This window comes from Myxocyprinus asiaticus, chromosome 6, assembly GCF_019703515.2.
Source record: "Myxocyprinus asiaticus isolate MX2 ecotype Aquarium Trade chromosome 6, UBuf_Myxa_2, whole genome shotgun sequence".
Lineage (NCBI taxonomy): Eukaryota > Metazoa > Chordata > Actinopteri > Cypriniformes > Catostomidae > Myxocyprinus > Myxocyprinus asiaticus.
This window is the reverse complement of record NC_059349.1, coordinates 53,947,161-53,965,195: the sequence shown is the minus strand read 5'-3', so window position 1 is coordinate 53,965,195 and position 18,035 is coordinate 53,947,161. Positions and strand designations below refer to the sequence as shown.

The 18,035-nt window shown below is 40.8% G+C and overlaps 1 protein-coding gene across 3 annotated transcripts; it reads right to left on the bottom strand.

Moving 5' to 3' along the window:
- Nucleotides 1–2,570: 2,570 nt before the first annotated feature.
- On the bottom strand, nucleotides 2,571–17,520 carry LOC127443015 (elongation factor 2-like). 3 transcript variants are annotated; one of them, XM_051701486.1, is made up of 13 exons: nucleotides 17,376–17,520; nucleotides 15,946–16,160; nucleotides 14,056–14,237; nucleotides 13,620–13,831; nucleotides 12,618–12,796; nucleotides 11,870–11,975; nucleotides 11,463–11,715; nucleotides 11,133–11,328; nucleotides 10,033–10,399; nucleotides 7,210–7,563; nucleotides 6,658–6,840; nucleotides 6,422–6,554; nucleotides 2,571–4,278 (listed from the first exon to the last, which is right to left on the bottom strand). In XM_051701486.1, exons 1-13 carry the CDS (start codon nucleotides 17,376–17,378, stop codon nucleotides 4,085–4,087), a joined length of 2,577 nt encoding a protein of 858 aa, XP_051557446.1. In that variant the 5' UTR covers nucleotides 17,379–17,520; the 3' UTR covers nucleotides 2,571–4,084. The 3 variants fall into 3 exon arrangements, with proteins under 3 accessions (XP_051557446.1, XP_051557447.1, XP_051557448.1); XM_051701487.1 differs by lacking the exon at nucleotides 17,376–17,520 and adding an exon at nucleotides 15,657–15,781 and having other exon boundaries at nucleotides 15,946–16,063; XM_051701488.1 differs by lacking the exons at nucleotides 15,946–16,160; nucleotides 17,376–17,520 and having other exon boundaries at nucleotides 14,024–14,192.
- Between the last annotated feature and the right edge of the window lie 515 nt (nucleotides 17,521–18,035).

Here is an 18,035-nt window from a genome sequence, read left to right as displayed (position 1 = left end):
GCCGTCAGATTAGGACACGGTGTGACTGTAGCCTCCTCTATGTTTCTGTTTGATTTCAGAGTACTCCATTAAAAAAAAACAAGGCTGGGCATAGAAATGCATCAATTCTTCGACTACAAACTCTTCAGACATGATTAGTAAGTTCTGTTCTCTGTTTTGTGTGCAGTTGTGTTGTGTTCTGTTGTCACTATCGCTGTGGAGGACCTGTTTTTAGATAAACAACGAGTTTTCGCATGAACGTCCCAATATCGCAAGGGGCCTGCGTGAACTGTTGCTCTCGTGTCCTATCATGAACACACACAGGAGATCAACGGTCAGTGAACATTTTCACTAAATAATACATTCGATTTCAGTTTGTTTCTCATCAAATCTTATCGTATGCTTTCATAACAATCATGAGTCTCATGAATAATTTATTAGACTTCTGAATTATACTTTTGTGTTCTTTTGAAGATTGAAGAGGTGGTCACCAAAAACTGCCATTGTATGACATCACTGAGCACAACATTTATTCACAGTTTCTCCCTTTGTGTTCAGGAAAAGAATGAAAGTCATATAGGGTTATAACAACACAGGGGTGAGTAAACAATGACTGAATTTTCATTTTTGGGTGAACTTTACCAAAGTTGTTGAATTGGGTATAACTTTCACAGAAAAGTGAACAAATGGGTTAAAAATGAACAAATTGCCATTATTGATTGAGTACAGAAACAGTCAGTATTCAAAACAAAGTCCTTACTGGCTGTCAGGTCGGATATGGCACGAAATCGCATCTTTGAATCGAAAATTACTCGTGTGTTAACCGATCGTGATGTATCTGTATTGTCGGGGGAAGTTACTGTGACATGTTTACTAATATTTATTACTCTTGCAATTGTTATATTGCATATACGCATATTATTTTCAAATTTAATGAAGTATACTTTATCCCCATCATTAATGAATCCTCATTTTATGTTTTTAATTTAAGGTGTTATTGTGCACAAACATACTATTGTAGTATAACGGTTCACTTGCATTTTCAACTAAGGCTGTATAATATAATATAAAAATAAAGTCTTCCATTTAACTCGTATCAGCTGTATCACGAGTCTCACCTCTTAAATCAGTAAGTGTAGTACAATACAAACATTAATTGTATTCAATAGATTTTACACTTCAATAGATCACTGGAGCAGTGTGAAGTTCTCTACTGCTTCAAATGCTCCACCATCATTCCGGTCCCCAAAAAACCCAAAATCACAGGACTTAATGACTACAGACCTGTCACTCTCACGTCTGTGGCCATGAAGTCATTTGAGAGACAGTTTTGGCCTACATGAAGGACATCACTGGACCTCCTTCTCTGTGGATGATGCTGTCAATATGGGACTGCATTATATCCTGCAGCACATCGACAGACCTGGGACTTATGCAAGGATACTATTTGTGGACTTCAGTTCAGCTTTCAGTACCATCATGCCTGATCTTCTCTCAACCAAACTGACCCAGCTCTCCGTGCCCACCCCAATCTGTCGATGGATCACCAGCTTTCTGACAGATAGGCAGCAGCTAGTGAGACTGGGGAAACTCACATCCGGGACCCTCACTATTAGCACTGGTGCTCCTCAAGGATGCGTTCTCTCTCCACTGCTCTTCTCCCTGTACACAAATGACTGCACTGCAAAAGACCCCACTGTCAAGCTCCTGAAGTTTACAGATGACACCACGGTCATCGATCTCATCCGTGATGGTGACGCGTCAGCATACAGACGGGAGGTTGATCAGCTGGCTGTCTGGTGCGGTCACAACAACCTTGAGCTGAACACGCTCAAAACAGTGGAGATAATGGTGAATTTCAGGAGAAATAAAAGTTAAAAGTAATCCATACGACTCCAGTGGTTTAATCCACATTTCAGAAGTAATCTAATCGGTTTTGGGTGAGAACAGACCAAAATATAACTCCTTTTTCACTGTACATCTTTCCATTGCAGTCTCTAGGCACGATCATGCTTTCAAGCTCTATTACACTTCCTAGTGCTTGACGCATGCACAGAGCGCTAGATGGTGCTTTAGTAAGTTTAATCAAGCTTTAAATCATAATCGCCAAGGAGACTGCTGATGTCAAGATTTATAGTGATGGGGAAAAGGTGCCTCAGGTTGTTTTTGACAGGTTACTCAGCCTTACAGGCTACATATGGTTAGGATTAGGGTGGGGGCGGGGTTAAGGACTCTGCTGCCTGCAAGGAACCGAGGACCCTTTGTACAATGGGCAAGATTAACCCTATAATGCCGTTTTTATCAGATAAACGTTTGACAGCGCCTGTTTCACGCTCTGTTCAAGCTGACGAGCCAAACAACCTATAGTATGCAAGTTTCACATGTTTATAGCACCATCTAGTGGTTGTGAAAAAAAAGTGGTTTCAATGTTCAAATAAATCTATCTAAAATTATGGCAGACTTGTGCAAAAAGTGACTATGTTGGAATAAATGATGGCTTATTTTAATTAAGTAAAAGTGACAGTAATGATTATATTGTAACTAATATTTTAAAATGAATATTTGCTGAATATAAGCAACTTGTGCTTGGATAAAATTTTGAATATTATTTTATTGAAAAAAAACCCTTTGAAATCCATGTATCAAATATGATACAACAGACTTTTGAGGTATATCTCTCAATCACCATTACATTACATTCATGCCCACCACAAAAAATAAATAAATAAATAAATCACAGAGCTTTGAAAATTCTGACACATACACCGATCAACCACAACATTAAAAGCACCTGCCTAATATTGTGTAGGTCCCCTCTGTGCCACCAAAACAGCACCAACCTGCATCACAGAATAGCATTCAGAGAGATGATATTCTTCTCACTACAATTGTACAGAGTGGTTATCTGAGTTACGGTAGACTTTGTTTGTTCGAACCAGTCTGGCCATTCTCTGTTGAGCTCTCTCATCAACAAGTGTTTCCGTCCACAGAACTGCCGCTCACTGGATGGTTTTTTTTTTTGGCGCCGTTCTGAGTAAATTCTAGAGACTGTTGTGTGTGAAAATCCCAGAAATACTCAAACCAGCCCATATGGCACCAACAATCATCCAGGCAATTATCTAATCGTGTGGCAGTAGTGCAGTGCATAAAATCATGCAGATACGGGTCAGGAGCTTCAGCTTCATTTGAACATTAACCATCAGAATGGGGAAAAAATGTAATCTCAGTGATTCGGACCGTAGCATGATTGTTGGGTACAATCCTAAACCTCAAGTACAACAGGTTGAAAAAGATTCAGCACACAAAACAGGCTGTAGGTCTGTGCCAAGCTTTGTAGTTTAAAGGAATATTCTGGGTTCAGTAAAAGTTTAGCTTAGTCGGCAATATTTGTAGCATAATGTTGATTACCACAAAAATGTATTTCGACTCATCCCTCCTTTTTTTTTTTTTAAATGAATGGACGGGGCAGAAATCTAAAGTGTACAGAAATTGCTGTAAAAAAAAAATGCTGTAAAGCTTAAATTGTCATTTTTGTGGGATTACATGATTTACGGTGCAGTAAAATTGGCTATAACACAGAAAAGCGAAGCAATTTTAAATCACACTAAAAATCCTTTTAACACATTACGTTTTGTGATAATACTTTTGAAACTGCGAGTAATGTTTACAGATTGGCCCCGATCACTTCCATTGTAAGTGTCTCACTGTAACAGATTTTTAATTTGAAAGAAAAGGAGGGACAAGTTGAAATTAATTTTGTGGTAATCAATATTTTGCCACAAATGTTGTCAATTGAGCTTAACTTGAATATTCCCAGAATATTCCTTTAATAAATGGCAAGAGCAAGCAGAGGATACTGACAGCATCTGTATTCTCCAGTAAGCAACACACTTATTTTCGATTATCTTCTTTATTTAGATTTACATAATCCACTTAATTTTCCGATGTGTCATGGTGCTGTAGTTTGTGGCTTGTACAGTCCAGTCCCTCTATTTTACTCTGTGGGAGGAAATAAACGAGTGCAGGAGGGACAGGAATGACAAACAGGAATGAGAGTAAGAGATTGGGAAGGGATGCTTTAGGGGGAGAAGTGTCGCTCTGCCGATTATAACTTGTCGAGGAAGTTGTCAAGTGCTGGGATGCCCTCTTTCAGGCCCTTGCGTTTACGTGTCTCGGCGACGATCTGGCATGGTTTGGAGGCGGCGTCTTTGGGGTCTCCCTGCAGGATCTGCCAATGGTCAAACACACACTGAGGGAATGCCTGACCACCGGTGTTAGAGCGCAGATCAGCTGTGAAACCTAAAGAAACACAGAGAAAATATATTAGAGACAGAATACAAGAATAAGAGTGGATTTGAAAAAGCACCATTTACAGGGACTTCTACCACAAATCCAATTACCGTAATACAAGTTCCAAAGTTGTTAAATAAACAAATAAACAGGAAGAACTCAGTTTGTAAGCCAATAAAAGATTTCTCCAACTTCACTGTTGTGACAAACAAAACTGCAGTGGGCCCGGTCAAAAGTAGTTAGCCAGTTTTAAAGGGTGTGCTTTTAGCTCTTCAGTGTTTTCAAAATATAGATGGGAATCAACCTTTTTTTTTCTTTCTCCCAATTTGGAATGCCCAATCCCCAATGCGCTCTAAATCCTCGTGGTGGCGTAATGACTCGCCTTAATCTGGGTGGCGGAGGACAAATCTAAATTGCCTCCGCGTCGGAGACCGTCAATCCGCGCATCTTACCACGTGGCTTGTTGAGCGTGTTACAGCGGAGATATAGTGCGTGTGGAGGCTTCACGCCATCCACGCACAACTCACCACGCGCCCCACCGAGAGCGAACCACATTATAGCGACCATGAGGAGGTTACCCCATGTGACTCTACCCTCCCTAGCAACCGGGCCAATTTGGTTGCTTAGGAGACCTGGCTGGAGTCACTCAGCACACCCTGGATTCGAACTCGCGACTCCAGGGGTGGTAGTTAACGTCTTTACCACTGAGCTACCCAGGCCCCCCCGATGGGAATCAACTTAAAAGAAAAAAGAAAAAAAAGAAAGCCAGATAGATCCATGTGCATGGGCGAAAACACAAATTCAAAAATGTACAAAACATAAAAAAATTAAAAAATTGGGTTGCAAAAATGCCCTCATAGCAATTTCATTTTTTAATTTTTCTGATATAGTTCCACATTAATCATAGTCCTAGTTATACTTATTAGGGCATCAAACATAAATAGAGCTTGATTTAATAATTGCATAACGTGATAAATCTTGAGAATTTGTATTTTGGAATTGATTCACACTTGGTCACTTAAATGAGTCTCCTGTAATCACATGTGTTCGGATTTGGAGGGGAGGGTCTCTGTTTCATGACGACATACATCAATCACTATTTCAGTGTGATACTGCATGATAATAAAGCACAACCACATAAGTAAAGACAAAAAAAGTGCGAAAGAAACATCGTGCTGTCTCTCCAAGATGCGGCTGAAATTTAATCCAAGCACAAATGCAACATGTCAAGCAGAATTATCTGTTATTTTAGTGGATTATCTGTATTAAAGGAGCTTCAGGTGTTCGTGCTTGTCATCTGTGTTGATATCAGACACACTAAAGAAGATCTGTGAAGCTCTTGTGATTGTGTATGTATGTGCTTTTTTAAATTTTCTGATCAGACGTATATTTCCTTTAAAGTCGCTCGTAAACTGCAAAGACTAAACTCTTGTTTTAGCACAGCGGTTGATTGACAGGTGAGGGTCGGTGCTTCACTGCTGCCAGAATGCATTACTATGTACACCTCAAATGCGATGTGGACACATATGTTTTTGACTACACTCGTATGTTGTTTTTGTGATCTGATCACAAAATGGGTTAGACCCCATTCAGACCTGTATTTTAAGGCTGACCACATGTGATCGGATCATCCGAAACATCTTAATACCAGGTGGAAACGGGGTCATAAGGGTCACTGACAGCATGCGTTTCCAACTTCATATTTTGTCAATAATAATAAACCTTATTCCTAATTAAACCTCATCTGGTGAAATACACAAACTCTTCATGAATATATAGTATTTTGTTAAAAACTTAAATATAGAGCATTGTAATGGAGCCCCTTGTGTTTTGTGCGATTGTTTATAGTTAAGTCCCACATTATGCACCAAATCTTAATTTTATCTGGTTATTATTGGGTTTTGGTTGAACAATAAACTTGGGACTCCTGTAGCCTCCATGTCTGTGCCTGTTACAGTAAGGAAATAATGTAATATTCTTAAAACCAAATTTACAAACATCTTTTCCACCCCACCTTAGTTACCGATATCTGCAAAATCCACTATCGGTCGACCTCTTGTTTGTTGAAGTCGGAGGATGCAAACAGCTGTCATGTCACGATTACGGTAATTCAATTTGTAACTACGATAATTCCAACATGAGCAAGACTCACCAAAAGACTCGTTGACAGGCAGGAAGGCCTTGACGACAAACATGGGTGTGCCCATGACCTGAGACTCTTCGAAAACGTGGCCTCGTTTTCTGTTCAAGACGCCGTAGATGCCACCAACCACTTGCTCTGGGCACTGCGAGAGGACAATTCACACGTGACCAACCAAGAAATCATTTGAAGAGATGTTTCGCATCATAAAATGATCTACAACAGTAAACAAATCTTTTAAGTCTCACCTGAATCTCCACCAGGTAAACGGGCTCCATGAGCCTGGGCTCGGCGGTGAGCTGACAGGCGTACAGAACTCTACGAGCTGTGGGAATGATCTGACCGCCACCACGATGGATGGCGTCTGTGTGGAGTGTCACGTCATGGATGTCAAAACGGACGGCACGCATGTTCTCCTCACACAGCACACCCTGAGAGATGAGAAACAATTACGTTTATAATCATGTTTCACTTACACTGGCTTCATTTGGCTACAAAAGTGAAACAAAGAGAAAAGCAAGTCACAAAATGTCTTGTTGGACGTCACTTGTTAAGACTAGTTGGGACACGTCGAAATACACCGTAAATACTGGGCTTTAATATTTGTTTGGCTTGTCTCAAGGTCTCAGATACTAGTGGAAATGTTATCGATCATTTCATCAGAGTGGTGCATGGTTTCTCATCATAGACCAAACAGAACTGGCAACAAAGCCCAACGATATTATTTGAACTGTACATTTAAAGATGGGAATTGTTTGGATGGAAAAAGTGGGCATTCCATGCCAACAGTTCATTCTCACCTCTTTAGTAGCCCACTGGAATCCAGCCACGACACTGTCCTTGATCTCGTTCAGGTACTGCACTCCCTTGGTCACGTCCACCAGGACGTTGGGTCCGGTTCCGTCAGGTCCGAAGCACCAGATCTTACGGGCTTCGGTCACCTCCCACTCGTATTTGTCGGCCAGGTAACGGGCGCGGGTCTTGAGCTCCTGACGAGCGGCCACATCACCCTTGTCGATGTCTTCGGCGAGGCCGTCAGGGAATGGTCTGGCCTTCATGTAAAGGCGGTTGTGCTTGTTAGGAGACTTGGACAAACACATCTGGTCTGATTCTGCGCTCACCGTCTCCCTGTACGACACAACAGGGTCTGATTTCTGTTGGAGAAAGAGATGAAATGGTAAAATAGTATTTACAGCTGTAGGAAGCATGTGCATCTGGTGCATTCCATAAATGTTAGTGGTTATAAGCATTGGTGGTCAGATTAAAAAATAAAATAATTATATATATACATGTATACACATATCTATCTAGTTGGACATCACTTGTCAAGACACCGTAAATACTGGGCTTTAATATTTGTTTGGCATGTCCGAAGGTCTCAGATACTAGTGGAAATGTTATCGATCATTTCATCAGAGTGGTGCATGGTTTCTCATCATAGACCAAACAGAACTGCCAACAAAGCCCAACGATATTATTTGAACTGTACATTTAAAGATGGGAATTATATACATTTTTTCATCCACATATTTGGTTCCAACTACATAAAACACTGTTTTTGTATTTTCATAAAATGATTCACATCAAAAAACATTTAACTTAAGGGTACAAGTACACCAACTATTATTGCATGGCTCCAGACTAAAAAAAAAATAAAATAAAAAAAATAAAAATAAAAAAAAAAAAAAAAAAATCACAGAATTGCACGATTTAGATTGCTGTTCAGAAACAAGATTGAAAGCCGAAGAAAAGGAAGTCAGCCGATAACCCATTCATCGAAGGTTTAATAAACAGTATTGCAGAGCCGAGGAGGGTGGGGCCGGGCTGGAATGACACACGCCCGGTCCCCAATCAGCCTGATGGGGCACGTGAGGGATAAAGGCGGCCGGGGACGACAGTTCGAGAGAGAGAGAGAATGACAGGCAGCTGTACTGTGTGTTTATAGCTGTGTGTTATTAAATTATTATTTAAATTGTGAAGCCGGTTCTCGCCTCCTCCTTTCCACTGAACCCCCTTACACTGGTGCCGAAACCCGGGAAGGAGGAGGGATTCCCGTCGCAGAATCCTCGACACTGCCGTCCACCCAGGGGAGCACCACTGCCATCCGACGGGGGACGGAGTAGCCCGACCACCCGGACGTGGGGAACGGCCGCCGTCCGCAAGGCGAGTGGGGACGAGACTCCCCGACCGCCTGGAGCGAGGGAGCCGCTGCTGGGGGCGGAGGAGTGCCCTGCCGTCCCCCAGGAATGCGGAGGGGTCAAGAGAAGACCACCGTCTGCGGGGGGAGGAGGGAAGCGACTCCCCGACCGCCTGGAGTGGTAGGGCCGCTGCCAGGGGCGGAGGAGTGTCCCCACGGGACGCCGGGAACGCGGAGGGGCGTTCTGTCCGCTGGGGGTCGGAGGTCTGACTCCGGTCCGCCCGGAGAGGAGCGGCTGCCGTCTGCCTGAGAGGGTGGAGGAGTGATCGAGGACCACGCGACGGTGCATCAGAGAACCGGTGAGTTTCTTTTTCTCTCTCTCCTCTCTCTGTCGCTCCGTGTTGGCCTTTCCCTCGCCTATTTTGTTTTGTTTTGTTGTTTTTCCCCTCCTGTCTCCTCCCAGGTCGAGGAAGGGGGGGATGTACCTCATGCCGGGGGCTCCCTGGCCTGAGGCAACACTGGGAGGAGTGTAGAGCCGAGGAGGGTGGTGCCGGGCTGGAATGACACACGCCCGGTCCCCAATCAGCCTGATGGGGCGCGTGAGGGATAAAGGCGGCCGGGGACAACAGTTCGAGAGAGAGAGAATGACAGGCAGCTGTACTGTGTGTTTATGGTTGTGTGTTTTTGTTTAAGTTGTTTATTAAATTATTATTTAAATTGTCAAGCCGGTTCTCGCCTCCTCCTTTCCACTGAACCCCCTTACAAGTATATATAGTTAAGATAAGTTTGCATTCCCTTTTGTCTCATACATGTTCATACACCATTCATAATTTATACAAATATAAGAGATATTTTATTTTTATTTCATACTGCTCTTTAGAATCTACATGACAGATAATTACATAAAGTATAGTATGCATATAGTAGTGTGTTGCCTTCTTGAGCATCAATGAATATTTGCACCTTATGTAATAGTTGTGTACAAGTCCCTCAATTGCCCTCCAAAACTAAGTGTACATTACAAGTGCACATTAAGTTTGGTTTTTAACACCATGCCAGCTTCTGTGGCTATTTTTAGACATATTTAAGTACAAAGTAAACAAAGGTAACATCAAATAAGTAAATCGCACATCAGACAGATTCAACGAGTAATTAGACATCTTTAAATCGATAATTGAAACCGTTTTTATAAACAGTGAGATATAGTTGTTGAAGTCAAACGCATTGCCGTAAATTTTTTTTATTTTTTTTATAAAGAAGTTAGGATAAATAAGTCTGTAAGACGACCTCTTGCTAGAAACGTCTTTTCAGCACCACAGAATATTCTTTAAAGAAGAAAACAAGTAGCTAATTGTACTCTTGACAATACTGAATGAATTTGGCCCCTGATTTAACTTTGATGCATCACACTTTATGCTGGTTTTGGGACATCTTTGCATCCGATACGTTTTAAAATCTGTTCTCCATGTACGGATTAGTCTCTCACCTTGAGTGGAATGCAGGCATGGTCCTCTTCTAGATCTTTAAGGCAGATTTCCAGGTGAAGTTCTCCAGCTCCAGCGATGATGTGCTCTCCTGACTCCTCGATGATGCACTGCACCATGGGATCAGACTTGGCCAGACGTTTGAGTCCCTCCACCAGTTTGGGCAGGTCAGCGGGGTTTTTGGCCTCCACAGCCACTCTCACCACAGGACTCACGCTGAACTTCATCACACGCATGTTGTGGGCCTGCTCGAAGGTTGTGATGGTCCCAGTCTTCACCAAAAACTGGTCCACGCCGACCAGACCCACAATGTTACCGCATGGCACGTCTTCGATGGGCTCGACGTAACGACCCATCATCAAAATGGTCCTACAGACAGGCACAAGGAAATAAGGTCAACAAATGTTTGATAGTGTTTTGCAAAGCAATAGTGTAAATCAGGGTTTTCAACTGATTGCAATGATTCAAATCTATTGAATATGCCCTGAGATTTTCAGTAATGGTCTAATCTTTCAATAAGTTTAATAAACAAAATGAGTTTCTTCAACATCCACAATTTACCCATTTAATTTACATGATTTCTATGACCTTTATGTTTTTTGTTTGGTTACTTGATAAGGATTTTCATGATGGTTTCACTATGGTTTGCAGCTGAGTTTCTCTACACAAGCTCACACAAACCATCATACAGCAGATGTGTAAAAAAATAATAATAATAATTTAATAATAATATGCACTTACAAGTTTTTTATCACTTAAGATTTAATTTAAATTTATTTTCCAGGACAGATTTTTTCCCCCTGATTTGTCCAGGTGAAATATGACTATGGGAACCCTCAGAAAGTAATAATAATAATAAAATAATTTTACACATAAAAGCCGATCAGTTTTCTTTCTGATTGATTCACATCTACAGAAATCTATGGATTGTTATGCTTCACAGTGCAAAGAGAAAAATCTTTGGATACTTGAAAGGAACCATGAATAGAAAAGTGATCCCAAATTAAATATACTTCTATCACAAGCTCCCCGGCTGGGAGACACTATAAATCAAAACGAGGACATTCTTGTTAATGTGGAGTGAGTTTAGAGCGCTGCAGACCTCTGGATGGGTTTGAGGTAGAGATCCTCCTTCTTGCCGGGGGTGAAGTTTGGTCCCATGATTCGCACCTTAAGGCCAGTGGACACGATACCAGAGAACACACGGCCGAAAGCGTAGAAACGGCCCTTATCTGTGGTGGGCACCATTTTTGAGATGTACATCATGAGGGGTGCCTTCGGGTCACAGTTCTTAATGCCTGTCATTTAAAGATAAGACGATCATGACATTAAATTCAATGACGCACACGTATGAAACTTTTAGAGGGGACATCTCACGAAAAACACTTTTTCCCTTTAATGCAATCAACAGAAAGGTCAAAGAGTGATGTACCCATGGCAGCCTCATCATCGCCAGGTCCCTCATAGAGCAGCTCACAGCGGTACTTTTGGGCTGTGACGGGAGAGGGCAGGTGGATTGTGATCATTTGAAGCAGAGCTTCTCCAGCGGGCAGCCAGCGACGCATCACGGCCTTCAGCAGAGGCTTGCCTTCCTTATCCTTGTCCTCAGTGTCCAGCTTGATGTCCAACTTCTCAATCAGTTTAGCAGTTTCCTCCTTCTTGAAGTTCATGATGGCATCAAACACCTGGAGACAGGAAAGAAAATGGAACAACCACTGTCATTTCAGAAAGAGATTTATATGTGGTGCACATATACGGTCAATTCAGGCTCCCACATTGCAAAAGGAAAACACATGGAATTGGGACTGCAGGGACAGGTGTGAGCAAGAACCCTCTTACCTTGAAGATGGGGTCTAGGATGAGTTGAGCAAAGGTACGGGGCAGTTTCTTTCCATCAGGGCTGTTGGCAGACTTGCTGAATTTACCAGTGGCTGGGTCAAAGAACCTGAATGAGCGGAAAATGAGAGGGTATGTAAATGAGGACCCCATTTGATTTTATAATGGGGTTTTTTCTCTCCCAATTTGGAATGCCCAATTCTCACTACTTAGTAGGTCCTCGTGGTGGCGCGGTTACTCACTTCAATCCAGGTGGTGGAGGACAAGTCTCAGCTGCCTCCGCTTCTGAGACCATCAATCCGCACATCTTATCACATGGCTCGTTGTGCATGACACCGCGGAGACTCGCAGCATGTGGAGGCTCATGCTACTCTCCGCGATCCACGCACAACTTACCACACGCCCCACTGAGAGCGAGAACCACTAATCGCTACCACTAGGAGGTTACCCCATGTGACTCTACCCTCCCTAGCAACCGGGCCAATTTGGTTGCTTAGGAGACCTGGCTGGAGTCACTCAGCACACCCTGGATTTGAACTCGTGACTCCAGGTGTGATAGTCAGCGTCAGTACTCGCTGAGCTACCCAGGACCCCCATAATGCTGTTTGATCAAATGCAAATATAGCATAACATGTTCATTTATTTGTACATCTCATTTGCCATCATTAAATTGTATTTAGAATCAAAACATACCAATAATAAATTTCAACAGGCTAAAATGTCCCAATCAAACTGATTGTGTGAATCTCACCGGTCACCCCAGAGTTTCTTCATCATGTCCTCCACTTTCTTACAGCGTTCGTTTGGGTTCAGCTGAGCTTCACCTTTAGCAGCAAACTTGGCCACGTACATCTCAGCAAACTGCTTGAGAGTGAAGGCCCAGCCGTGCAGGCCAGAACCAAAACCAACAGTACCGATCACTGGGTCAATCTAAATCAGAGAAGTATAAATGAGGGTCAGACATGTATAAAAGTGCAGTGATCCAAAAGAAAGTATAACTAATGACTGACGTAGCTTTATTATACTTCAGCTCCGTTTCAAATTGTAGTGTGTTGTCTAACTAGACAGCATTTCTAGGTATCATAGGCTCCCTAAACTTGAAAGCCGTTCCAAACCGCAGGCTGCAAAATTAAGTTAGCTTACGAGAGGCCTCGCTACAGCCAAAATACAAGACCTGTGTCATTTATGGCACACTGCGAAATATGGATGAAATATTTTGTTTATAACTAAATGCATTTTTCCAACCAATAATTGTGTTAGGGCTGCACAACTTGGACAAAGTCATATTGCGATTATTTTGAAGAATACTGCAATTTAAACTGCAATTATGATTAAAAAACAAAATAAAAAAATGGTAATGTTTTTCACATGTTCAACTGCCAAAAGGCTACTAGGGTTTTCACACTTCAGTCCCCTTAAAAAGTCCTCTTATCCCTTTAAGAGCATAACGCCTGGATCTCTTGTGCGACGCTCTATGTGGTGCACACGAGTGACCATTTAGTCACTTTACAGGAAGGGTGCTTCAAATCAGTCCCTTGTGAGGTTCCATAGCAGGTGGGTTGATGCCTTAATGTAAACTGCCTTTGTAGACCAGATTTTGGAATGGAGCGTGAGAGTTTGAGCAGGTCTCAGATAAAAGGGTTGGGTTATACATCAACACATCAGAGTGGTGCATGATTTCTCCTCATAGACCAGACAGCATCGTCTTCAACTTCTGCTCGTTAACTCTTTAGACAGGAATCTAAATTCTCACCATGATGTTACCCATGGGTCCACCCTCATCCTCTCCATAGGTGGAGATGATCACGTTCACGTTCTCCACGATGCGCTGGAACGTTTGGAAGAGCTCTTCAGGTTCCAGCTGGAGTTCCAACAGGGCACGGTCCATCTTATTCATCATCAGCACCGGCTTAATACGCTCGGCGATGGCCTGTCTCAGCACAGTCTCTGTCTGCACACACACACCTGACAGAGAGAGAGAGAGAGAGAGAGAGAGAGAGAGAGAGAGCACAAGCATATTATACATATGAGACACACTGACTGGTGACCGTCAATGCACCACAAAACACATATATAAACATCTAATTTTCTCAATGCATTTCCCGCACAAATAATACCCCAATATACATGTGTGAAGTAAGATGTCATTCCACCTACATGGGAGTATGATGTGTAAAACCAAAGTTTACCAGAGACACAATCCACCACAACCAGAGCTCCATCAGTAACACGCAGAGCTGCTGTGACCTCAGAGGAGAAGTCCACGTGCCCGGGAGAGTCGATCAGGTTAATGAGGAAACCAGATCCATCCTTACACTGCTTAATGAAGGCCAGGTCATTTTCAGACAGCTCATAGTACATGGAGATGGCGCTGTGAAAGAGGCACAAGAGAGGGCACTCAAAACAAGCGCTTTTGTTTCCAGTTCATTCTGTTCTAAGGAGCTTATCTTGGATAACTGGCCATTTGATGTCACTCAACACCGTAAAGCTACTCTGAAAGAACCGATACTGCAGTTAAACAGCCTTTGCACTCAGGAACGACACTCCCAACAGAACACGTTTACAAAAGGAGTGGGAATATTTAGGCACCTCATGACTCAATTTGACTGATTCAGCGAATCACGAAGCAATTACTAATCTTGATGCATTTCTAATGTCCTGTGTAAATGAATGCATCAGACCCATTAAACTTGACCTACACAATAATTATAATAAATTATATTAAAATAATATAATATTCAAGTTGACTGGGTTCCAAGAAATTAATGATAATCACGAAGTGGACAAAAACAGGCACACAGTGGACAGATACAATGTTGTCAATAAGAAAACGTTTTATTTATTTGTTTATTTTTGGCCGCAGTGATAAAGGTCAGAGTTTGGTTTATTTTAAGAGGACTTAAGTATTTTTATTGACCGTAGAGCATGGACAAAACATTATCTAATTTTGGTCAAAAAGTATCACTTAGCTACTAAACGCACAAAATTCAGGATTTCTGCATTACAATTTCATAACAAAAAAATTCCTTAAAATTAAATGGCATAATCTTGGGAAAAAAAAAAAAAAAATAATAATAATAATAATAATAATAATAAATATATATATATATATATACACACACACATACATACACACGCACAATTTTATTAATTAAATTGTTAAAAATGTCAATTTTAATTTGATGATCAAAAAATAGGTTTAAATATTTGTGATTTTTTTTTTTTATCATAACGCAATATTTCTCAAAATAATCGCAATGACTTTGTCCAAATCGTCAGCCCTATACGCTGTATCACTCGCGTATGCGACTAAAATATGTCAATCATTAGCCAAACAAACATGTACGAAAATGTAATGTAGTAAGTGTAATAAATGTGTAAATTATAAATATTTATAAGGACAATCACACATTATGAAATATTTTCGCTTAAGCACTTTAAATATTAAGGAATTTAACAAATAACATCTATGCAGCATCAATACAGGGGTTTGATAAAAAATGTGCATAGTAGTTTTGGTAAGTAAATTATTTTTTATAATATAATTCTATTAAGCGTAATTCTATTTTCATTATCTATTTTCAGGTTCCAACCTCGTGAATATTTTGTTAAAAAGGTGCATGAAATTTCCAACAGTTTCAACGGTTTGTATCATTATTAAAAATGCAATTTCATGACATCATATATATTCATGTTAAATGTGAATGTGAAATTTGTACATTTTTTATAAAGCAAAAATGTGATTAGAATGATTAAAAGCAAAATATAAAATCAAATGTACAAAACTTACAATCTCGTATACTATATTGCGTGAAGCCAATGGCGATTCTTTCTCCAACTTGTCAGTAGAGGGTTGATACCATTCCCATTTTTACAATTATTCCAACAGAAAGTCTCAGACAGGTCAAAACAAACCTCACAAAATTTCCATAGTATCCAAGTTAGCATTCATTTGTGATATAAGATACAAAATTTAGTTCCTTTAAAAACATCACTGACAGAGTGAACCATTTACATAATGCTTAAAGTCTTCAGTTGTGCGTAAATAACGTAAAGCAAAGTCAACAAACTATATTTACGTGGATTTGATGGTAATGCAACGCTCCTGCTCGTCTTTGCGTGTGTCAGTGAAGCGTGTCTCTCCGGCGCGGGCGGAAGCGATGATTCCAGCCTTGGACACCAAAGAGTCGGTCAATGTGGATTTCCCATGATCCACGTGCGCAATCACGGACATGTTACGGATGTTGGACTTTTTGTCCATGATGGCACGGATCTGGTCTACCGTGAAGTTCACCTGAGAAAGAGGAACGCCAGTGATTTAACAGTGGATAAAAACATGCATACTGAACATACAGATGAGTAGAGGTCGACTGATAGTGGATTTTTTGCCGATACTGATAACCGATTAACATATAGCATTTTGTGTATATACTGTATGTATATATATATATATATATATATATATATAAAAATTTCACCTGATGAGGTTAATTGTTGAGGAACAAAAAAAAATTAACTATCGAAAACTATCAGCATATATTTTGCCGATAACCGATAGTGTCAAAAAGCAACTATCGGCACCGATTAATCGGTAAAACCGATATATCGGTCTAACTCTACAGATGAGTTACATTTAAAAGCACAATATAGTAAGCTAGTAAAACGTTTAAATAATAAGTGAGGTCAAATTAGTTATTTTAATTTTTTTAATAACTTATATTACATATTTCCGAATGTAAAATTAATGTAAATAAACAAATGATAACATTATAACCCGAATAATTACAAAACTCTCCATCTCCATCAATCAAATACACTTAACCAAGTGTAAACATCTCATCTGAATTAAACATATCTATACTACACTGAACTTTATCATTAATTCAGGCATTACTTTGATGAGATCTGTTACATTAACTGTATTCTATTATATTGCATTACTGCGTTTGTGACGTCAGCATAGTTCTGCCAGATTGGCAGCGCTTTTATTTACATTATTCTGTCGCAGTGAACCATTAAACTCGCTGAATTGCAGTTCAAATACCGAATCCAGGCCCATTGAAACCGGGCAGACACAAAGCCACGCATGAATTACACATTGTCTGCGTGTTTTCACGGCCTACCGGAAGATCTCGCGGTAACAATAGACGACCATGTGCGTGATGACAGAGACAGCTGTGTACCGGTGTGCTGAAACATCTGCCGTTACACAGCTGGTAAACTGTCAATATAATCTTTAAAATGCGGTAATAAGATTGCGGTTGGAGTTATTTTATTACGTAAGTGGTAAACCATTCATAATCCAGTCATAAACAATTTGTGATGTATTTTAAAAAAATCAGTCATGCCGAAAAGAGCCACAGCCATTTTGTTTGTGGGAACAGCTCGTCGGCCTTTATCCGCAAACATCTCGCTCAAAATCCCGTTAAACCCGCGAAATAATGGATCGGAAAGCTGCATAGAGTCCCTGATTAACGGTATCGAATAAAATAACACCGGTGATACGTACCATTTTGATGGATGTTTCGGGATTCACTCAGCACAGATGTTAAAACAGACAGCGCACTGCCTTCCGCTGGAACGGGACAGGCAGTGAAGAAGAGCGCGTGCTGACGGGGAGTGACTTTATATTCAGCCGGAGGCCGCGAGCTCAGCGTGATGACGCACGCAACGTTCCTATTCAAAGCAGCTCCTATATATGTTTGTATTCTGTGTCCAGCATTTAATAAAAAATAAAAAATTAACCCTTGTGCATGTTGGTGCAGCTATCATTATGAGGACTCTCCATAGACATAATGATTTTTATACTGTACAAACTATAGATTCTATCCCCTAACCCTAACCCTACCCCTAAACCTAACCCTCACAAAAAACTTTCTGCATTTTTACATTTTCAATGAAACATCATTTAGTATGTTTTTAATTGATTTGAATTATGGGGACACTAGAACTATCCTCATAAACCACATTTATAGCATAATACCCTTGTAATTACCAGTTTGTAACCTAAAAAAAAGTCTTTGTAAACCACTTAAACCTGCACACACACACACACACACACATACACATTTCTCAGTACACACATTCAAAACACACTCTGACATCCATACTAACACACACACACACACACACAATTTTAGCTGCATCATTTATTCAATTGGCCTGCAGT